This window comes from Marmota flaviventris, chromosome 11, assembly GCF_047511675.1.
Source record: "Marmota flaviventris isolate mMarFla1 chromosome 11, mMarFla1.hap1, whole genome shotgun sequence".
Classification (NCBI taxonomy): domain Eukaryota; kingdom Metazoa; phylum Chordata; class Mammalia; order Rodentia; family Sciuridae; genus Marmota; species Marmota flaviventris.
In genome coordinates, this window is record NC_092508.1 from 1,159,123 (window position 1) to 1,176,737 (window position 17,615).

At 60.3% G+C, this 17,615-nt stretch overlaps 1 protein-coding gene across 1 annotated transcript in view; it reads left to right on the forward strand.

Moving 5' to 3' along the window:
- The window catches only part of Ankmy1 (ankyrin repeat and MYND domain containing 1), a 62,636-nt gene that overhangs the window by 41,425 nt on the left and 3,596 nt on the right, over positions 1 to 17,615 (forward strand). Inside the window, 1 exon segment of the mRNA XM_071619491.1 lies at positions 558 to 718. Coding sequence (XP_071475592.1) covers positions 558 to 718 — 161 coding nt within the window.

The following is a 17,615-nucleotide window of genomic DNA, read 5'->3' on the forward strand; positions in this document are numbered from 1 at the left end:
CAGGCCACAGATGGGCTCCATGTCCTGCAGAGGGCAGCCTCCTCCCCGGAGAGCAGGGCTGGAGCCAAGGCTCTGCTCTCCAGGACGCCCCAGGAGTCTTCTCTGTACTCACATGGTGTCCCTAGGACGAGAGAGCAGGGGCTGGACGTAACTCGTGGGGACGTCCTCACCAATCAATCCCTGGGGACCAGATTCAGGGAGAGAGGTGACCAGGGCAGGCCCGTCCTCCTCCTGAAGCAGAAGCCGGGCAAGGAGGAGCCAGCTTCTCCCCCCAGATCAGCACCCAGGCACTTCCCCATGTGTGTGGGGTCCCCTCAGCCCTCACCCTGCGGCCACTGTCTCCAGGTAGATGTCCACTGTCCACGTAGACAGCCCTCACAGGAGGAGTGTGCCCGTGCCTCCCAGGGCTCCCTGCGCGTCTCTCTCCTGTCTGGGGCACTTGCTGGATGCCTCCACCTGTGGCAGCTGCCCATGGGTGGGGGTGGCAGAGAAGGCCCCAGCAGCTCAAGTGTCCCCTGCCAGGGGGCACCTCCTCCTGACCCTGGGCTTTCTCACAGCCTCCCCTTCTTCAAGTTCTGCTACCAGTGTGGCCGCTCCGTCGGGGTCCGCCTCACACCCTGCACCCGCTGCTATGGGATCCTGACCTGCAGCAAGTACTGCAAGGCCAGAGCCTGGACCGAGTTCCACAGGAAGGACTGCAGTGACATTACGGCCACAGGTAGGCCAGAGGCCGGGCAGGCATCCGAGAGCCCTTCCCAGAACTTCAGCAGCACCGAGGCTCTTTCTAAGTGCTCCTTGGGCCATGGCATGTCCCCATCCCCAGAGCTGGGCATGCTCTGCTGACCCCTGGACTGTGTTCTCAGGGGTCAGGAGCTCTCCTGGACACCAGTCCCCAGAGACCACAGTCCATGGGCCTCTGGTCAATTTCTGGAGGCTTCTTTGCAGCACTCCCTCTCAGACATCCTGGCTCTGTAAAGGTGGACAGGTGTCTTCTGGAATCAGCCTGGTCTGCCCACCTCACCTGCCTTGGTGCCATCAGGGCCAGCAGAGGGAGGGGCACGGTGCCACACCAGGAGGGGGTTCCCAGGGAGCAGAGACTGGAGCTGTCTCTGAGCTGCCCATGGGCCCTGCCCTGGCACACTGCTTTGAGTCCACGTGCTGTACACCTGCAGGTCATCCCTCATAAAATGGGACTTCTAGTGATGGCCCCTGCTGGGCGCACGCAGAAGTGGGCCCTTCCGTTTGCAGACCTTGCTGCAGACAGCTCAGGAAACACTGGCCAGAGCACACAGGGCCACTGCAGATCCCCCTGGGGGGCTCCAGCACTCCCCTGCTGGGGGGTGATTGGCGCAGCAGCCCTTTGACCCAGGTGGCAAGGCTAAGTGGACACTGAGCCAGGCTGAGTCCCCAGTCCTGGGCCTGGCCTCCCTGGGGTTGGTCCAGGCCCTGACTGAGAGGCCCACAGGCCCCTCCCCCCTGCAGCATCCCGCTGGAAGGATGTGTTCAGGGAGACGGAAGACGGTCAGTGAAGGAGCAGCACTGGACCCGGGCCAGGCGGGGCAGGGCTGTGCCCACGTCTCACTGCCTTGGGCCACCTCCAGGCTGCTGGCCCCTGTGGGAGCTGATACAGGAAGTCACTGAGGCGCCTCGCTCCTGACCCCACAATAAAGTGGCCCACCGCAAGCTCTTCACCGTCTGCGCCCACTCCGCCTGCACAGGGTGACGTCCCAGGCCCTAGGCCTGTGTGGGCGCCAGCCGTGAGGCCTCACCGGCCTCCCACGGGGCCTGGGCTGGCTGTGCTTTGTCTTTCAGGTCGGGAGGAAGGCTGGGAGTGTTACTGGGAGCTCAGTCCGTGTCCCCCTTGCTGCTCCAATAACTCAGGACATGGTTTTGATAAAAAAAGGAAGAGGAAGTTTGATGGCTCTGCCAGCAAAGGAGGAGCGCAGGGACTCGGGTCCCCCCGGGGCTGGGGCTCTGCCCCTCAGGGAACGGAGGGCTTTTACAGAGCCGTGCAAAGGCTGCTTCCAGGTGGGCAGGGCCACCACTCACTGCGGCCTTGAGAGCGAGCCGCTCTTGGGTCTCCGGGCACCGTCCCTGAAGCCAGAGTCGCTCCCTGGTGTGCTTGGGGACAGGCCACCCGGCCTGGGCTGGGAGAAGGGTGGTTTGCTTCTCCCAGGGCTGGGGAGGTGGGGGGAGAAGAGAGGAGAAGCCATGAGCTTTCAATAAGCCCCGCGGCAGGGCAGCCGGGGTCACGTCCAGAGCAAAGTGGGCCCTGCTGCAGGAGGATGAGCGGGTAGGGCTGGACTGTGCTGCAGAGATGGCCTCTGGACCAAGGGGTTCCCAGTGACTGGCAGATCCCGGCTCAGACGGGAGGCTGCGTCTGCGTCCTTCCCTCGGCACAGGGTCTGATGGGGCCCAGGGTCCATTTCCTAAGTGTCCGTCATGTGCTGGGGCCTGGGGGCCACATGTGCAGCACCCTCAGTGATCTCCTTGATGAGAGGGAGGTGGACAGCAGCCACGCCATGTAGACCAGGGCTGGCGGGACACCCAGTCCTGCCTTGGTGGAGACGGGAGGAAGGCGGGCAGTGACCTGGGAGGGGGCTTCAGGGGGCTGGGACCGTGAGCACCAGCGGCGGATGAGCTGAGGTTTGCTGTGGCCAGCAGAGTGGCCGAGGGCCGGACTGGTGGCAGAGGAAGAGGGGGCCGTCCAGAGCGCTGCGTGAAGGTTCTCCCTGTTTTCTTGGTCTCTGTCAAGATGGGCTCCACGGGCAGCAGTCTCGCTGGGGCTGTCCCAGCCAAGGCTCCTGTAAGGGGCGAGGAGGGCGCCTGGGCAGAGGGAGGAGCCCCTGCTCGGAGCTGTGCCTCCCGGGTGCTCAGGGCTCCAGCAGGGGTGGCAGGCCAGGCTGGTTGTCAGCGGGGGTGAGCTGGAGGGTTGCCGCTGGCCACGGCCCAGGGAGGGGCTGCAGTGTGGGTCAGCAGCTGTCCCTGTGGGTAGGGAAGATGCTGCTGGCCTGATCTCTTATTTGCAGTTACACTTAATTCTCTACGTTAGAGAACACAAAGCCCAAGAGAGCAAGTGCCAGGGTCAGGTCCTGACCCCAGAAGTGGCCGTTGCCAGCCCGAGTCCTTCCAGAGACACTCAGGCACACAGGCAGGCACGCACACCTGTGTGTAAAATGGGGTGCCCTCTGCACGCTCCAAACAAGACCACGGACACCTTCCCATGCTCTTAAGGATTTTTCTAGAAAATCATTTTCCCCAATGAAAATGGCTTCACATTTTTTTATTCTGTGTGGAAAGTGCACTTTTTGTTAAGAAAGGGGACAAAGGCTAGGGTGGCAGTGACTGAGGGCGGCATCCGGACGAGGAGCGTGTCCCTTCAGACTTCGGTCTGTGCCCACCAGCCCTTTCCCCACACACCCTCTCACACGCCCCTCCAGGGACTGCTGCCGGAGAGTCATGGTGTCTTGCTGGTCATTCTGCACTCTACTTGGTGACTGAGTCACCTGCCCCACGCCTGCAGGTGGTCACTGGCCCCTTCCACCGCGTGGCTCTCAGGCTCTGCCCACTCAGATCTGGGCCCTCTTCACCCATCAGCTGAGCCCCGGGAAGCCAAGCCTTGGGTTTCCCAGGGCCAGTCCTGTGCCCTCCGGGGCTTGGGGGAAGCTGGTGTTGGGAGCGGTGGGCTCATGCCATAGGTCGCGAGTGCCAACCAGTGTGACCGTCTGATGTCCCTCTCCCCTCCTGTTTCTGGACGGTTGTCTCCTGATGGGGACGGACCCTACAGCATAGCGTTCCTCTTCGGCCTCAGTGTGACCCTCACTGCGTGAAAGTGTCAGTGTGTGTTGAGCCCATCTGTCCCGTCCTGCAGGATTGGGCTGACAGGCAGGCACAGGGAGCCATCCCCAGAGGGGACCAGGGCACAAGGATGACCTTTGCCTGGACTTCACAACCATCTCAGTGCATTGCTGTTACCTGTGGTTTTAGAATCAGCCCAGAATTAGTTTCGTGTCAAGTAGGAGAGGCACCTAGCGAGGTCTGTCTGGGGATGACCAGTGGTGACCGTGTCAGGACCTGCGGCTCGTGTGGCTCCTGCCAGCAAGCTGGCTCTCCCATTGGCTCCTCCACAGCCCAGCTGTGGGCACGTGTCCTTTCAGAGGAACTGGGGCTGTCCAGTTGAGAGTGTCTTGCTGGTCACTCTGCCTGGCTTGATGGGGAGACCGTGGCACCGTGCCAGGGCTGACCCCAGGTAATGGAGGGTGCTGTGGTGCAGTCGGCTTCCTCTAGATGGGAACCGTCCTGGATCCTCCCTGTCACACGTCACGTCCCACTGATGCCCCTAGAGCCACTTAGGGAACCTTCTGCCACAGTGTCCCTGCCTCCCTCCTGCCCCGGAGCATGCTCACTCCTGCGTCCACACGGGGACAGCCTATTCCCTTCTCGACGCTCGGGTCCTGTGGCCACACACTGAGGCTGCTCACGGCTGCCCTCGGACTTCTGAGGCTCCAGTGGGGTGCCTGCTGCCGGTGCCTGCCAGCACCTGTGGCCCGGAAGCTGCTGGGTCAGCTCCTCTTGTGGGTCAGCTCCACAGTGAGCCCTGGCCCTCTGGGGCAAGGGACAAGGTGACTGGTCCCTGTGCTGGGAGCAGGTTCCCGCAGAGTGGGTGGTGTGGGAGGCTTGTCATGCTCGCTGGGTGGGTTGATGGGCACTGGGAGAGAGCGGAAAACATGGTGCCGGGTCTCGTGCCTGGGGGGTCACTCGCCACAGCAGGGAAGGGCTGTGGGGCCCGTGGCGCATGTGCTGGAAAGACCCTCAGCTTGACGGTTCTCCCCATCGGAAGTGGAGGCAGGTGGCTGGGGGCAGGAGAGCGGCTGAGGCTTGGGAGGGACCATGGACAGCCATCGCCCAGAGCAGCCTCCCCGCCCCAGGGGCCTTGGCCACCTGTGCTCCGTCTTCCCTACTGTGGACCAAGGTGTCTGCAGGCCCGGATTCCAGGGAGCTCTGAGCAAAAGGGAGGCGCCCCGAGGCCTGGCTTGGCTCCCTCCCCAGGAAGTTCTAAAGTAGCCATGTGCCTGATGTTGCTTGTGCTCACGCACATGGAGGGTGGAGGCCACCCAGCCACTCTGAGTGGGCCTGCCTCCCACCTGGCTGGTCACAGTGCCGGCCCCAGCTCTGGGCACACGGCTCTGGGACGGCCACTGAGAGTGGTGATCTCACTCAGGAGTGCCGCAGGCCGGGGCAGGGCCTGGCCAGGTGGGGGGCTCTCCTGCCGCCTCTGGACCTCTTCAGCGTGTCCTGTACCTCCCTGGACTCTCAGCACCCAACTGTGGCTCTGTGGTCCAGCTCCTTCCTGTCCTTCAGCCCCCTGTTGTGCTCCAAGCTGGGAAGGGGAACAGGAGGCTGGGGGCAGCTTCTCTGTCAGTCCCAGGGTGGAGCGGGGAGCAGGGCAGGAGCTGCCTGTGTTCGGCCGCTGGTGGTCTTCAGGTCAGGAAAGGCAGGGGGATATCTGTACCGTCCATCCTGGCCATGCCCCTGGCCGTTCAGCTGCTGGACCTTGACTGCCAGTTCCAGCCTTGCCGTGAGGGCCTCTTGTTCTAGGCCAGCACCTCTTCTGAGGTGCCCACTGGGTGAGCAGCCCTTGGGGCCCCCCACCTGCCCCGGACCTGCACGCTGGCCGGAGTCCTTGGGGTGGAGACTCTGGGGTGGGTGGGGCTGAGGGCCTGCTGGGACACTGCTCTGGCTCCCCCTGCTCAGAGGAGACTCATGTCCCGCACTCCACAGCTGGGCAGCGGGGCCTGCCAGTGGGGCGCTCAGAGGGGGTGAGACATGGCCAGTACTCCATGACAGCAGCTGGGGACGGCCAGCCTCTGCACTGCTCCCAAAGCTGTTCCTGAGAGGTCAGACGGGGCCTGGGAACCAGACGAGGGGGGGACCGGAGAGGCCCTCGTCCCTGAAGGAGGGACGGAAAATGGAGAGATGGGTCTGGTGGGCAGGGGCAGGAGGAAGGTGGTCCTGGTGAGACAGACGAGGAGGGCAAGGACAGAGCAGGCTGGCCCACGCGCTGAGTCGGAACCCTTGGGCTTGTCTTTGGGGGGCTGGAGGGGGTCCTACTCTGCAGCCCATGCAGCCCCGTGTGTGGCCCGAGATCCAGGACTGGCCTCCCTTAGCGTGCTGTGGCCCATGCAGTCCCTGGACCCCACTTGTCCAAGCTCTTCTGGGGACATCAGCTCACACACACACGTGTGACCCACATCAGGATGGCTCAGGTGGCCTCTGCCCCTGCTCCTCACTCCACGCTGAGTCCCAGTCCCCTCAAAGCCTGGCCTCGGGGTCGGCCCTCTGGAAGGAGAGCCTGCCTCTGAGTGCTGGTCTGCTGTCCCCACTGCTGTCTCCCCCTGTCTCCCACTGTCTCCCCCTGTCTCCCACTGTCTCCCAGTGTCTCCCCCTGTCTCCCACTGTCTCCCAGTGTATCCCCCTGTCTCCCCCTGTCTCCCCACTGTCTCCTCACTGTCTCCCCCTGTCTCCCCCTGTCTCCCACTGTCGCCCACTGTCTCCCCCTGTCTCCTCACTGTCTCCTCACTGTCTCCCCCTGTCTCCCCCTGTCTCCCACTGTCTCCCACTGTCTCCCCCTGTCTCCCCCTGTCTCCTCACTGTCTCCCACTGTCTCCCCACTGTCTCCTCACTGTCTCCCACTGTCTCCTCACTGTCTCCCACTGTCTCCTCACTGTCTCCCACTGTCTCCCCCTGTCTCCCCCTGTCTCCTCACTGTCTCCCCACTGTCTCCTCACTGTCTCCCACTGTCTCCTCACTGTCTCCCACTGTCTCCTCACTGTCTCCCCCTGTCTCCCCCTGTCTCCTCACTGTCTCCCACTGTCTCCTCACTGTCTCCCACTGTCTCCCCACTGTCTCCTCACTGTCTGCCACTGTCTCCTCACTGTCTCCCACTGTCTCCTCACTGTCTCCCACTGTCTCCCCCTGTCTCCCCCTGTCTCCTCACTGTCTCCCCACTGTCTCCTCACTGTCTCCCACTGTCTCCTCACTGTCTCCCACTGTCTCCTCACTGTCTCCCACTGTCTCCCCCTGTCTCCCAGTGTCTCCCCCTGTCTCCCACTGTCTCCCCCTGTCTCCCCCTGTCTCCTCACTGTCTCCCAGTGTATCCCCCTGTCTCCCCCTGTCTCCCCACTGTCTCCTCCTGTCTCCCCCTGTCTCCCCCTGTCTCCCACTGTCTCCCACTGTCTCCCCCTGTCTCCTCACTGTCTCCTCACTGTCTCCCACTGTCTCCCCCTGTCTCCCACTGTCTCCCACTGTCTCCTCACTGTCTCCTCACTGTCTCCCCCTGTCTCCCCCTGTCTCCCACTGTCTCCCCACTGTTTCCTCACTGTCTCCCACTGTCTCCCACTGTCTCCCCCTGTCTCCCACTGTCTCCCCCTGTCTCCCCCTGTCTCCTCACTGTCTCCCCCTGTCTCCCCCTGTCTCCCACTGTCTCCTCACTGTCTCCCACTGTCTCCCACTGTCTCCCCCTGTCTCCCAGTGTCTCCCCACTGTCTCCTCACTGTCTCCCCACTGTCTCTCACTGTCTCCCCACTGTCTCTCCCTGTCTCCCACTGTCTCCTCACTGTCTCCTCACTGTCTCCCACTGTATCCCACTGTCTCCCACTCTCTCCCACTGTTTCCCACTGTCTCCTCACTGTCTCCCACTGTCTCCCACTGTCTCCTCACTGTCTCCCCATTGTCTCCCACTGTCTCCTCACTGTCTCCCACTGTCTCCTCACTGTCTCCCACTGTCTCCCCCTGTCTCCCAGTGTCTCCCCACTGTCTCCTCACTGTCTCCCACTGTCTCCCCACTGTCTCTCCCTGTCTCCCCACTGTCTCCTCACTGTCTCCCACTGTCTCCTCACTGTCTCTCCCTGTCTCCCCACTGTCTCCTCACTGTCTCCCACTGTCTCCCACTGTCTCCCACTCTCTCCCACTGTCTCCCCACTGTCTCCCCACTGTCTGTCCCTGTCTCCCCACTGTCTCCTCACTGTCTCCCCCTGTCTCCCAGTGTCTCCCCACTGTCTCCTCACTGTCTCCCCACTGTCTCTCCCTGTCTCCCCACTGTCTCCCACTGTCTCCTCACTGTCTCCCCACTGTCTCTCCCTGTCTCCCCACTGTCTCCTCACTGTCTCCCCCTGTCTCCTCACTGTCTCCCCACTGTCTCTCACTGTCACCCCACTGTCTCCTCACTGTCTCCCCACTGTCTCCCACTGTCTCCCCACTGTCTCCCCCTGTCTCCCCCTGTCTCCCCACTGTCTCCCCCTGTCTCCCCCTGTCTCCCACTGTCTCCCCACTGTCTCCTCACTGTCTCCCACTGTCTCCCCACTGTCTCCTCACTGTCTCCCACTGTCTCCTCACTGTCTCCCACTGTCTCCCCCTGTCTCCCACTGTCTCCCCCTGTCTCCCACTGTCTCCCACTGTCTCCTCACTGTCTCCCCCTGTCTCCCACTGTCTCCCCACTGTCTCCTCACTGTCTCCCACTGTCTCCTCACTGTCTCCCTCTGTCTCCCCACTGTCTCCCACTGTCTCCCCACTGTCTCCCCACTGTCTCCCACTGTCTCCTCACTGTCTCCCACTGTCTCCCCACTGTCTCCCACTGTCTCCTCACTGTCTCCCACTGTCTCCCACTGTCTCCTCACTGTCTCCCCACTGTCTCCCACTGTCTCCCACTGTCTCCTCACTGTCTCCCACTGTCTCCCCACTGTCTCCTCACTGTCTCCCACTGTCTCCCCACTGTCTCCTCACTGTCTCCCACTGTCTCCCCACTGTCTCCTCACTGTCTCCCACTGTCTCCCCACTGTCTCCCACTCTCTCCCACTGTCTCCCCACTGTCTGTCCCTGTCTCCCCACTGTCTCCTCACTGTCTCCCACTGTCTCCCCCTGTCTCCCAGTGTCTCCCCACTGTCTCCTCACTGTCTCCCCACTGTCTCTCCCTGTCTCCCCACTGTCTCCCACTGTCTCCTCACTGTCTCCCACTGTCTCCCCACTGTCTCTCCCTGTCTCCCCACTGTCTCCCACTGTCTCCTCACTGTCTCCCACTGTCTCCTCACTGTCTCTCCCTGTCTCCCCACTGTCTCCCCCTGTCTCCTCACTGTCTCCCCACTGTCTCTCACTGTCTCCCCACTGTCTCCTCACTGTCTCCCCACTGTCTCCCACTGTCTCCCCACTGTCTCCCCCTGTCTCCCACTGTCTCCCCACTGTCTCCCACTGTCTTCCACTGTCTCCTCACTGTCTCCCCCTGTCTCCTCACTGTCTCCTCACTGTCTCCCCACTGTCTCCCACTGTCTCCTCACTGTCTCCCCCTGTCTCCCCCTGTCTCCCCCTGTCTCCCACTGTCTCCCCCTGTCTCCTCACTGTCTCCCACTGTCTCCTCACTGTCTCCCCCTGTCTCCCCCTGTCTCCCCCTGTCTCCTCACTGTCTCCCACTGTCTCCCACTGTCTCCTCACTGTCTCCCACTGTCTCCCCCTGTCTCCCAGTGTCTCCCCACTGTCTCCTCACTGTCTCCCCCTGTCTCCCCACTGTCTCCTCACTGTCTCCCCACTGTCTCCTCACTGTCTCCCACTGTCTCCCCCTGTCTCCCACTGTCTCCTCACTGTCTCCCACTGTCTCCTCACTGTCTCCCCACTGTCTCCCACCGTCTCCTCACTGTCTCCCACTGTCTCCTCACTGTCTCCCCACTGTCTCCTCACTGTCTCCTCACTGTCTCCCACTGTCTCCCCACTGTCTCCTCACTGTCTCCCCACTGTCTCCTCACTGTCTCCCCCTGTCTCCCACTGTCTCCTCACTGTCTCCCCCTGTCTCCCAGTGTCTCCCCACTGTCTCCCCACTGTCTCTCACTGTCTCCCACTGTCTCCCCACTGTCTCTCCCTGTCTCCCCACTGTCTCCTCACTGTCTCCCACTGTCTCCCACTGTCTCTCCCTGTCTCCCCACTGTCTCCCACTGTCTCCCCACTGTCTCCCCACTGTCTGTCCCTGTCTCCCCACTGTCTCCTCACTGTCTCCCACTGTCTCCCCCTGTCTCCCAGTGTCTCCCCACTGTCTCCTCACTGTCTCCCCACTGTCTCTCACTGTCTCCCACTGTCTCCCCACTGTCTCTCCCTGTCTCCCCACTGTCTCCTCACTGTCTCCCACTGTCTCCTCACTGTCTCTCCCTGTCTCCCCACTGTCTCCTCACTGTCTCCCACTGTCTCCTCACTGTCTCCCCACTGTCTCTCCCTGTCTCCCCACTGTCTCCTCACTGTCTCCCACTGTCTCCTCACTGTCTCTCCCTGTCTCCCCACTGTCTCCTCACTGTCTCCCACTGTCTCCCACTGTCTCCCACTCTCTCCCACTGTCTCCCCACTGTCTCCCCACTGTCTGTCCCTGTCTCCCCACTGTCTCCTCACTGTCTCCCCCTGTCTCCCAGTGTCTCCCCACTGTCTCCTCACTGTCTCCCCACTGTCTCTCCCTGTCTCCCCACTGTCTCCCACTGTCTCCTCACTGTCTCCCCACTGTCTCTCCCTGTCTCCCCACTGTCTCCTCACTGTCTCCCCCTGTCTCCTCACTGTCTCCCCACTGTCTCTCACTGTCACCCCACTGTCTCCTCACTGTCTCCCCACTGTCTCCCACTGTCTCCCCACTGTCTCCCCCTGTCTCCCCCTGTCTCCCCACTGTCTCCCCCTGTCTCCCCCTGTCTCCCACTGTCTCCCCACTGTCTCCTCACTGTCTCCCACTGTCTCCCCACTGTCTCCTCACTGTCTCCCACTGTCTCCTCACTGTCTCCCACTGTCTCCCCCTGTCTCCCACTGTCTCCCCCTGTCTCCCACTGTCTCCCACTGTCTCCTCACTGTCTCCCCCTGTCTCCCACTGTCTCCCCACTGTCTCCTCACTGTCTCCCACTGTCTCCTCACTGTCTCCCTCTGTCTCCCCACTGTCTCCCACTGTCTCCCCACTGTCTCCCCACTGTCTCCCACTGTCTCCTCACTGTCTCCCACTGTCTCCCCACTGTCTCCCACTGTCTCCTCACTGTCTCCCACTGTCTCCCACTGTCTCCTCACTGTCTCCCCACTGTCTCCCACTGTCTCCCACTGTCTCCTCACTGTCTCCCACTGTCTCCCCACTGTCTCCTCACTGTCTCCCACTGTCTCCCCACTGTCTCCTCACTGTCTCCCACTGTCTCCCCACTGTCTCCTCACTGTCTCCCACTGTCTCCCCACTGTCTCCCACTCTCTCCCACTGTCTCCCCACTGTCTGTCCCTGTCTCCCCACTGTCTCCTCACTGTCTCCCACTGTCTCCCCCTGTCTCCCAGTGTCTCCCCACTGTCTCCTCACTGTCTCCCCACTGTCTCTCCCTGTCTCCCCACTGTCTCCCACTGTCTCCTCACTGTCTCCCACTGTCTCCCCACTGTCTCTCCCTGTCTCCCCACTGTCTCCCACTGTCTCCTCACTGTCTCCCACTGTCTCCTCACTGTCTCTCCCTGTCTCCCCACTGTCTCCCCCTGTCTCCTCACTGTCTCCCCACTGTCTCTCACTGTCTCCCCACTGTCTCCTCACTGTCTCCCCACTGTCTCCCACTGTCTCCCCACTGTCTCCCCCTGTCTCCCACTGTCTCCCCACTGTCTCCCACTGTCTTCCACTGTCTCCTCACTGTCTCCCCCTGTCTCCTCACTGTCTCCTCACTGTCTCCCCACTGTCTCCCACTGTCTCCTCACTGTCTCCCCCTGTCTCCCCCTGTCTCCCCCTGTCTCCCACTGTCTCCCCCTGTCTCCTCACTGTCTCCCACTGTCTCCTCACTGTCTCCCCCTGTCTCCCCCTGTCTCCCCCTGTCTCCTCACTGTCTCCCACTGTCTCCCACTGTCTCCTCACTGTCTCCCACTGTCTCCCCCTGTCTCCCAGTGTCTCCCCACTGTCTCCTCACTGTCTCCCCCTGTCTCCCCACTGTCTCCTCACTGTCTCCCCACTGTCTCCTCACTGTCTCCCACTGTCTCCCCCTGTCTCCCACTGTCTCCTCACTGTCTCCCACTGTCTCCTCACTGTCTCCCCACTGTCTCCCACCGTCTCCTCACTGTCTCCCACTGTCTCCTCACTGTCTCCCCACTGTCTCCTCACTGTCTCCTCACTGTCTCCCACTGTCTCCCCACTGTCTCCTCACTGTCTCCCCACTGTCTCCTCACTGTCTCCCCCTGTCTCCCACTGTCTCCTCACTGTCTCCCCCTGTCTCCCAGTGTCTCCCCACTGTCTCCCCACTGTCTCTCACTGTCTCCCACTGTCTCCCCACTGTCTCTCCCTGTCTCCCCACTGTCTCCTCACTGTCTCCCACTGTCTCCCACTGTCTCTCCCTGTCTCCCCACTGTCTCCCACTGTCTCCCCACTGTCTCCCCACTGTCTGTCCCTGTCTCCCCACTGTCTCCTCACTGTCTCCCACTGTCTCCCCCTGTCTCCCAGTGTCTCCCCACTGTCTCCTCACTGTCTCCCCACTGTCTCTCACTGTCTCCCACTGTCTCCCCACTGTCTCTCCCTGTCTCCCCACTGTCTCCTCACTGTCTCCCACTGTCTCCTCACTGTCTCTCCCTGTCTCCCCACTGTCTCCTCACTGTCTCCCACTGTCTCCTCACTGTCTCCTCACTGTCTCCTCACTGTCTCCCCACTGTCTCCTCACTGTCTCCCAGTGTCTCCTCACTGTCTCCTCACTGTCTCCCACTGTCTCCTCACTGTCTCCCACTGTATCCCACTGTCTCCCACTGTCTCCCACTGTCTCCCCACTGTCTCCCACTGTCTCCCACTGTATCCCACTGTCTCCCACTGTCTCCCACTCTCTCCCACTGTCTCCCCACTGTCTGTCCCTGTCTCCCCACTGTCTCCCACTGCGGCCCTCCGTCTTCTGAAGGTTCTGAGGTAGGAAGTGGTCCTGCAGATCTAGGCTGGCTCTGTTCCCTGGCCCTTCTCCCTCCTGCTACCCTTTGTCCCCCACTGACCTGAGCCCTGTCGAGCCACACGGGGGGTTGACTTAATGCTGGGGTCTTTGCCAGCAGCTGTGAGGGGTCAGATCACTGAGGGTGTGTCTAAGGCCAGTCCCTTCCTGTGGCTCAGAATGGGCCCAGATAGCCACCTGGCTCCCTGGTCCCCTAGGACCCTTGTTCTTGATTCTCCCGTCTCCCCTCCTAAGTGACCTACCTGGACTCTTGGGTCTTCTCTTGGGCTAGACTTAGCCCAGCTCAGGCCACCCTGTCCCACCTGCCTCCTGCCCCAGCCTGAAGAGGCCTATTGGGTGGGGGAGGCTGAAGCAGAGAGGGGAGAGGGCAGGACTGAAGGGTGTGGCATCCTGATCAGGCTGGGAAGAGAGGAAGGCCAGTGGGGCCCACGGAGTGGGCCAGGCAGGGACATGATGACTCGGGGGAGGTGGGGACGGGGCCAGCAATCTGGATGGTGGTGTCGGGGTGGACGTGCTCTGGGGGAGGTGAGATGCAGGCAGGCCATGTTCCAAGGGCCTGAAGGGCCCAGAGAGACCAGCAGAGCCCGTGGGCAGGGGCAGGCCTGGAGGTTGGGTGGACTCTGTCTGGGAGCAGGGAGTGGGGGCCCCACCACCTGGCTTCTCAGGAGGGTGGGAAGCTGCTCTGCGATGGCCAGGTGGCCGTCAGGAGCCTTGGAGGAGAGGCTGGGAGCTGGGGGGGGCCCAAGGGGGCACTGAGGGAGAGAGTGTCTGGTGTTCTGCCCAGGAAGGCCGACTTGGAGACGGCCTGGAATCTGCGGGTGCCAGGGTTCCCCGTGGAAGCCAGGGCTCCTGTGTTCTCTGGGTAGCCCAAGTGCGTCCTGCGGCGGCACAGCCAGCGTCGCCGGCCTCAGGCCCTGGCTGCTCTGTGAGGCTGGGCAGCTCCTTAAGGAGCCTGCTGCCCCCACCTGAGCTTCCTGGGCCTGTGAACCCTGGATCTGACCTGATACAGACCGTTGACCAAGAGGGTGACAGTGCCCGGAGCCTGAGCCTCTCATCAGGGCCCACGAGCACGTGGTGGCGCCCTGCTCCAGTGCCTGACTCCAGGGAGCTTGTGTGGAGGCAGCCCCACCTGCCCTGTTGCCACCATCCCAGGGGACTCCCTGCAGTCACCTTCTGCACGTCCCCCATGACCGCATGACTCAGAGGGGGTGCATTTGGGGTGCACTGGCCACCTGGAGTCCATGCCTAGGCTGTGTGTGATCTTGCTGCTGCTCCTGCGGCTGCCTTGGTGGTGGGTCCCCGGGTGCTGGGTGGCCTGCGAGTCCCTGTGCCTCCTTGTACCAGCTGGTGGACGAGTGAGCAGCATGGTGTCCGCCTGTCCTCTGGGCCCGAGGGCTTGCAGCTTGGGGAGAGCTGGCCCCGGGCATCTCTGTGGTTCCTTGCTCTGAAGGGTTCTTCCGCAGGTCACTTAGTTTGGGTTGCTAGTAAGAAGTAGGGACTCTGTTTCAGCCTCTCCTGTGGACAGCCAGTGGCTCAGTGTGTCCATGTGAGACCTTATCCACCCACTCTTGGCCGGAAGCCACTCCTTCCAGAATGGCATCCAGATGAAGCCCAGAGTCAGGCCTGTAGCCTGGGGCTGTGCGGGGCCTGGCCTGCGGCTCCCGGCTCCATGGGGTCTCGTTCCCACCCCCTCCCCTCCCACTGGGCCCTTCTGTGGCATCCTCCCCGGCCCCTCCTCCACACTCCATGTCCACTTGGTGTCTTTCCTCAGCTTCATGGAGGTCATTAACACGCTCAGTGCACACACTCTGGTGATGATTTCCTCTGTGTACGTTTAGATCAGCACCAAAGTCGGGTTGTGGGAATCAGGTGCCAAGCGGCAGAGGCACAGGAAGAGCCGAGAACCCAAACTTGGTCTCCCTCAGCACGGGCCCAGAGATGAGCCCCAGGTTCTGAGTGCTCCTCACCAGGTGGTCATGGTGTTTGTACGCTGTCTAGTGTCGTCAGTGTTCTAGTCTAAAATGACACAGGGTTGTGCACAGTGAGGGGGCCTGACTCCTCCTGCCAGGCCTGGTGACTCTCCAGCCTTGGACCTTCACAGGGACATCTATACTTCAGAGGAAAACAGATCCTGCGGAAAGTCCTTTACAATCCAAAAGGTAGGAGGGAAGGATGCTAATTAGGTCCCCTGAAAACCAGCTGGGGTGGGGAGAAGGGGAGGGGGAGGGGAGGGGAGGGAAACTCTCCTGCCCCGGCACTGAGTTCCAGACAGTGGCACTACAGAGTAACAGGCCTGTCACCAGAGTTACCATGGTGTGAGTGCGCACAGGAGCACGCGTGTGTGGCAAGGACCATGTGGCCTACTCTCCTGATGAGTCTCAAGTAGACACTACTGTGCTGTCGACTACAGTGGCCCTGCTGCCCACCACCTCCAGAGCTTAGCATGCCAACTGAAGTTGGTGCCCTTGACCAGAGTGTCCCCACTCCCGCTGACCTCAGCCACCCACATGGTCTTTGTGCTGTGTCCCTGGGTCTGAGATTTGGGGTTTCTTGGACTCGTCTTTCTGTGTCTGGCTTCTTGGGCTCCGTGCCCTTCCCAGGCGCATCTGTGGTTGGACATGGCCAGGTTCTCTTCCTGGGCTGAGTCGTCTCCTGTTGGGCCATGCACACGTGACCCACGGACAGACCTGCAGGGTGATTCTGTGTGGGCCGCTGTGGGTGCTGCCTGCCACTGTGAGAGCAGAGACCTCAGCGCACTGACTTGGCCTGCTTCGCGCTGGACCCTGAAGTGGACTGTGGGTCTCAGGTGGCTGTTGGAGGTTTCAAGAAACCTCCTGCTGTGTCCTGCTGTGGCTGTGTGTCCATCCAGCCTGACACACACACAGTCCTCGCTCCGACTCTCCCCGAGCTTGCTCTCTGATCTTTTTGGCAGTGGCCATCCTAAAGAAGTGGCTGTGGAGCGCCTTCGTCCATTTTCACATCAGGTTTCTTTTGTTTGTTTGTTTTAGTTGTCGTGGACTTCATTTGTATGTGTGTTGAGACTCGAACCCAGTGCCTCAGGCATGTAGGCAAGCGCTCTCCCACTGAGCTACAGCCCAGCCTCAGGTTGTCTTTTTATTACCAAGTTGTATAAGTTTCTTATGTATTTAGGATATTCACCCCTTATCAGAGACATTGTCCCCAAGTGTTCCTGCCCACCCACAGATTGCCTTTCGCTTGTTGGTTATTTAATTTTCTGTGCAGAAGCTTTTGGGTCTGATGTAGTCCCACTTATTCATCTTTGCTTTGATCTGGAGATTGTTTTGGCAAGTATGGCTATTTTATCAGTATAAATTTTTCCAATCAAAAACATGAACTGTCCTTCCATTTATTTGTATTTTCAATTTTCTAACTTTCAGTTTGTAGATCTTTCACCTCCTTAGCTAGATTTATTCCTGAATATTTTATTTTTAATGCTATTGCAAATGGGATTATGTCCTTAGTTTCTTTTTCAGATAGTTCATTGTTAATCTGGAGAACCTCAATCGAGTTAGGATGTTTCTGTTTCCTGGAACTTTACTAACTGACCGTTCTTTGGTGCATCTTTAGGGAAATACACGAGATCATGTCTGTGCAAACAGAGACGACTTCTTCCCTTCTGATCTCAAGTCTCACTTTTTTCCTTGTCTAATGGCTCTGGAAGGACTTCCAGCAGTAGGTCGACCAGAGGAGCTGAGCGTGGGCACCTTTTCCCTCCTCTGGGTGGACGGGCTTTCAGCTCTCCACCGCTGAGTGATTCTGACTTGTCCTCTGTGGCTGGTGTTGTGCTGAGGCTACCTCCACCTCCCTGCTCCCCGGGACGCGGTCTGTGGGGCTTGTCATGCCCCATCTGTGGTGTGTGGGTGATGTGGCCGAGGAAGGTGAGTTGTGAGTGTGCCTTCCTCGTGGGCTTGAGGAGGTTGGTATGGATTCCTGAGTCGTCCGCCCGTCAGGGGTTTCCTGGCGGGGATGTCTGCGGTGGCCCTTCCGCATCCTTCCTCGTTACTGGTCTGCCCGCCTTTCGTTTCTCCACCGCACGGTCTTGGTAGACGGACTTTTCCTTCTCTTCTAGGTCATCCAGTTGGTCCCGTGAGATTCTTCACAGCAGTCCCTTAGGGTCCTTTCTGTCCCTGGGGCATCCTTTGTAATGTCTCCTCCTACATTTATAACTCTACTTATTGGTAAAGAGCTGAAAGACTTGTTAATTCTGTCTTTTCACAACATTAACTCCTGGTTTCATTGATATTGCTGTCATCTTTCCAGTCTCTGTTTCATTTATTTCTGCTCTGATGTTGACATCCCGTCTTCCTGCTCTCTCGGCTTGTCTTGTTCTGGTCTGTTCCTTGAGATGTGAAGCCGGGCTGTTGGAGATCTCTCTTAGTGTAGGCATTTATCACTAAGGGTTTCTCTTTTAGAAGTGTCTTTGCACCTGTATCCGCTCAGGTTTGGGAAGTTGAGTTTACATTTGCACTGGTCTCAAGATTCTCTTTAAAATTCCCTTTTAAGTTTCTTCTTCGGTCCATTGGTTATTCAGGAGTGTGTTAACTTCTGCATATTTGTGAATTTCCCCAAATCCCCTGTGTTATTGGTTGATTGCTTTGTGTTGGAAAAGGTACCTGCTGTGGTTTCAGTATCACACTTGTCAGGACT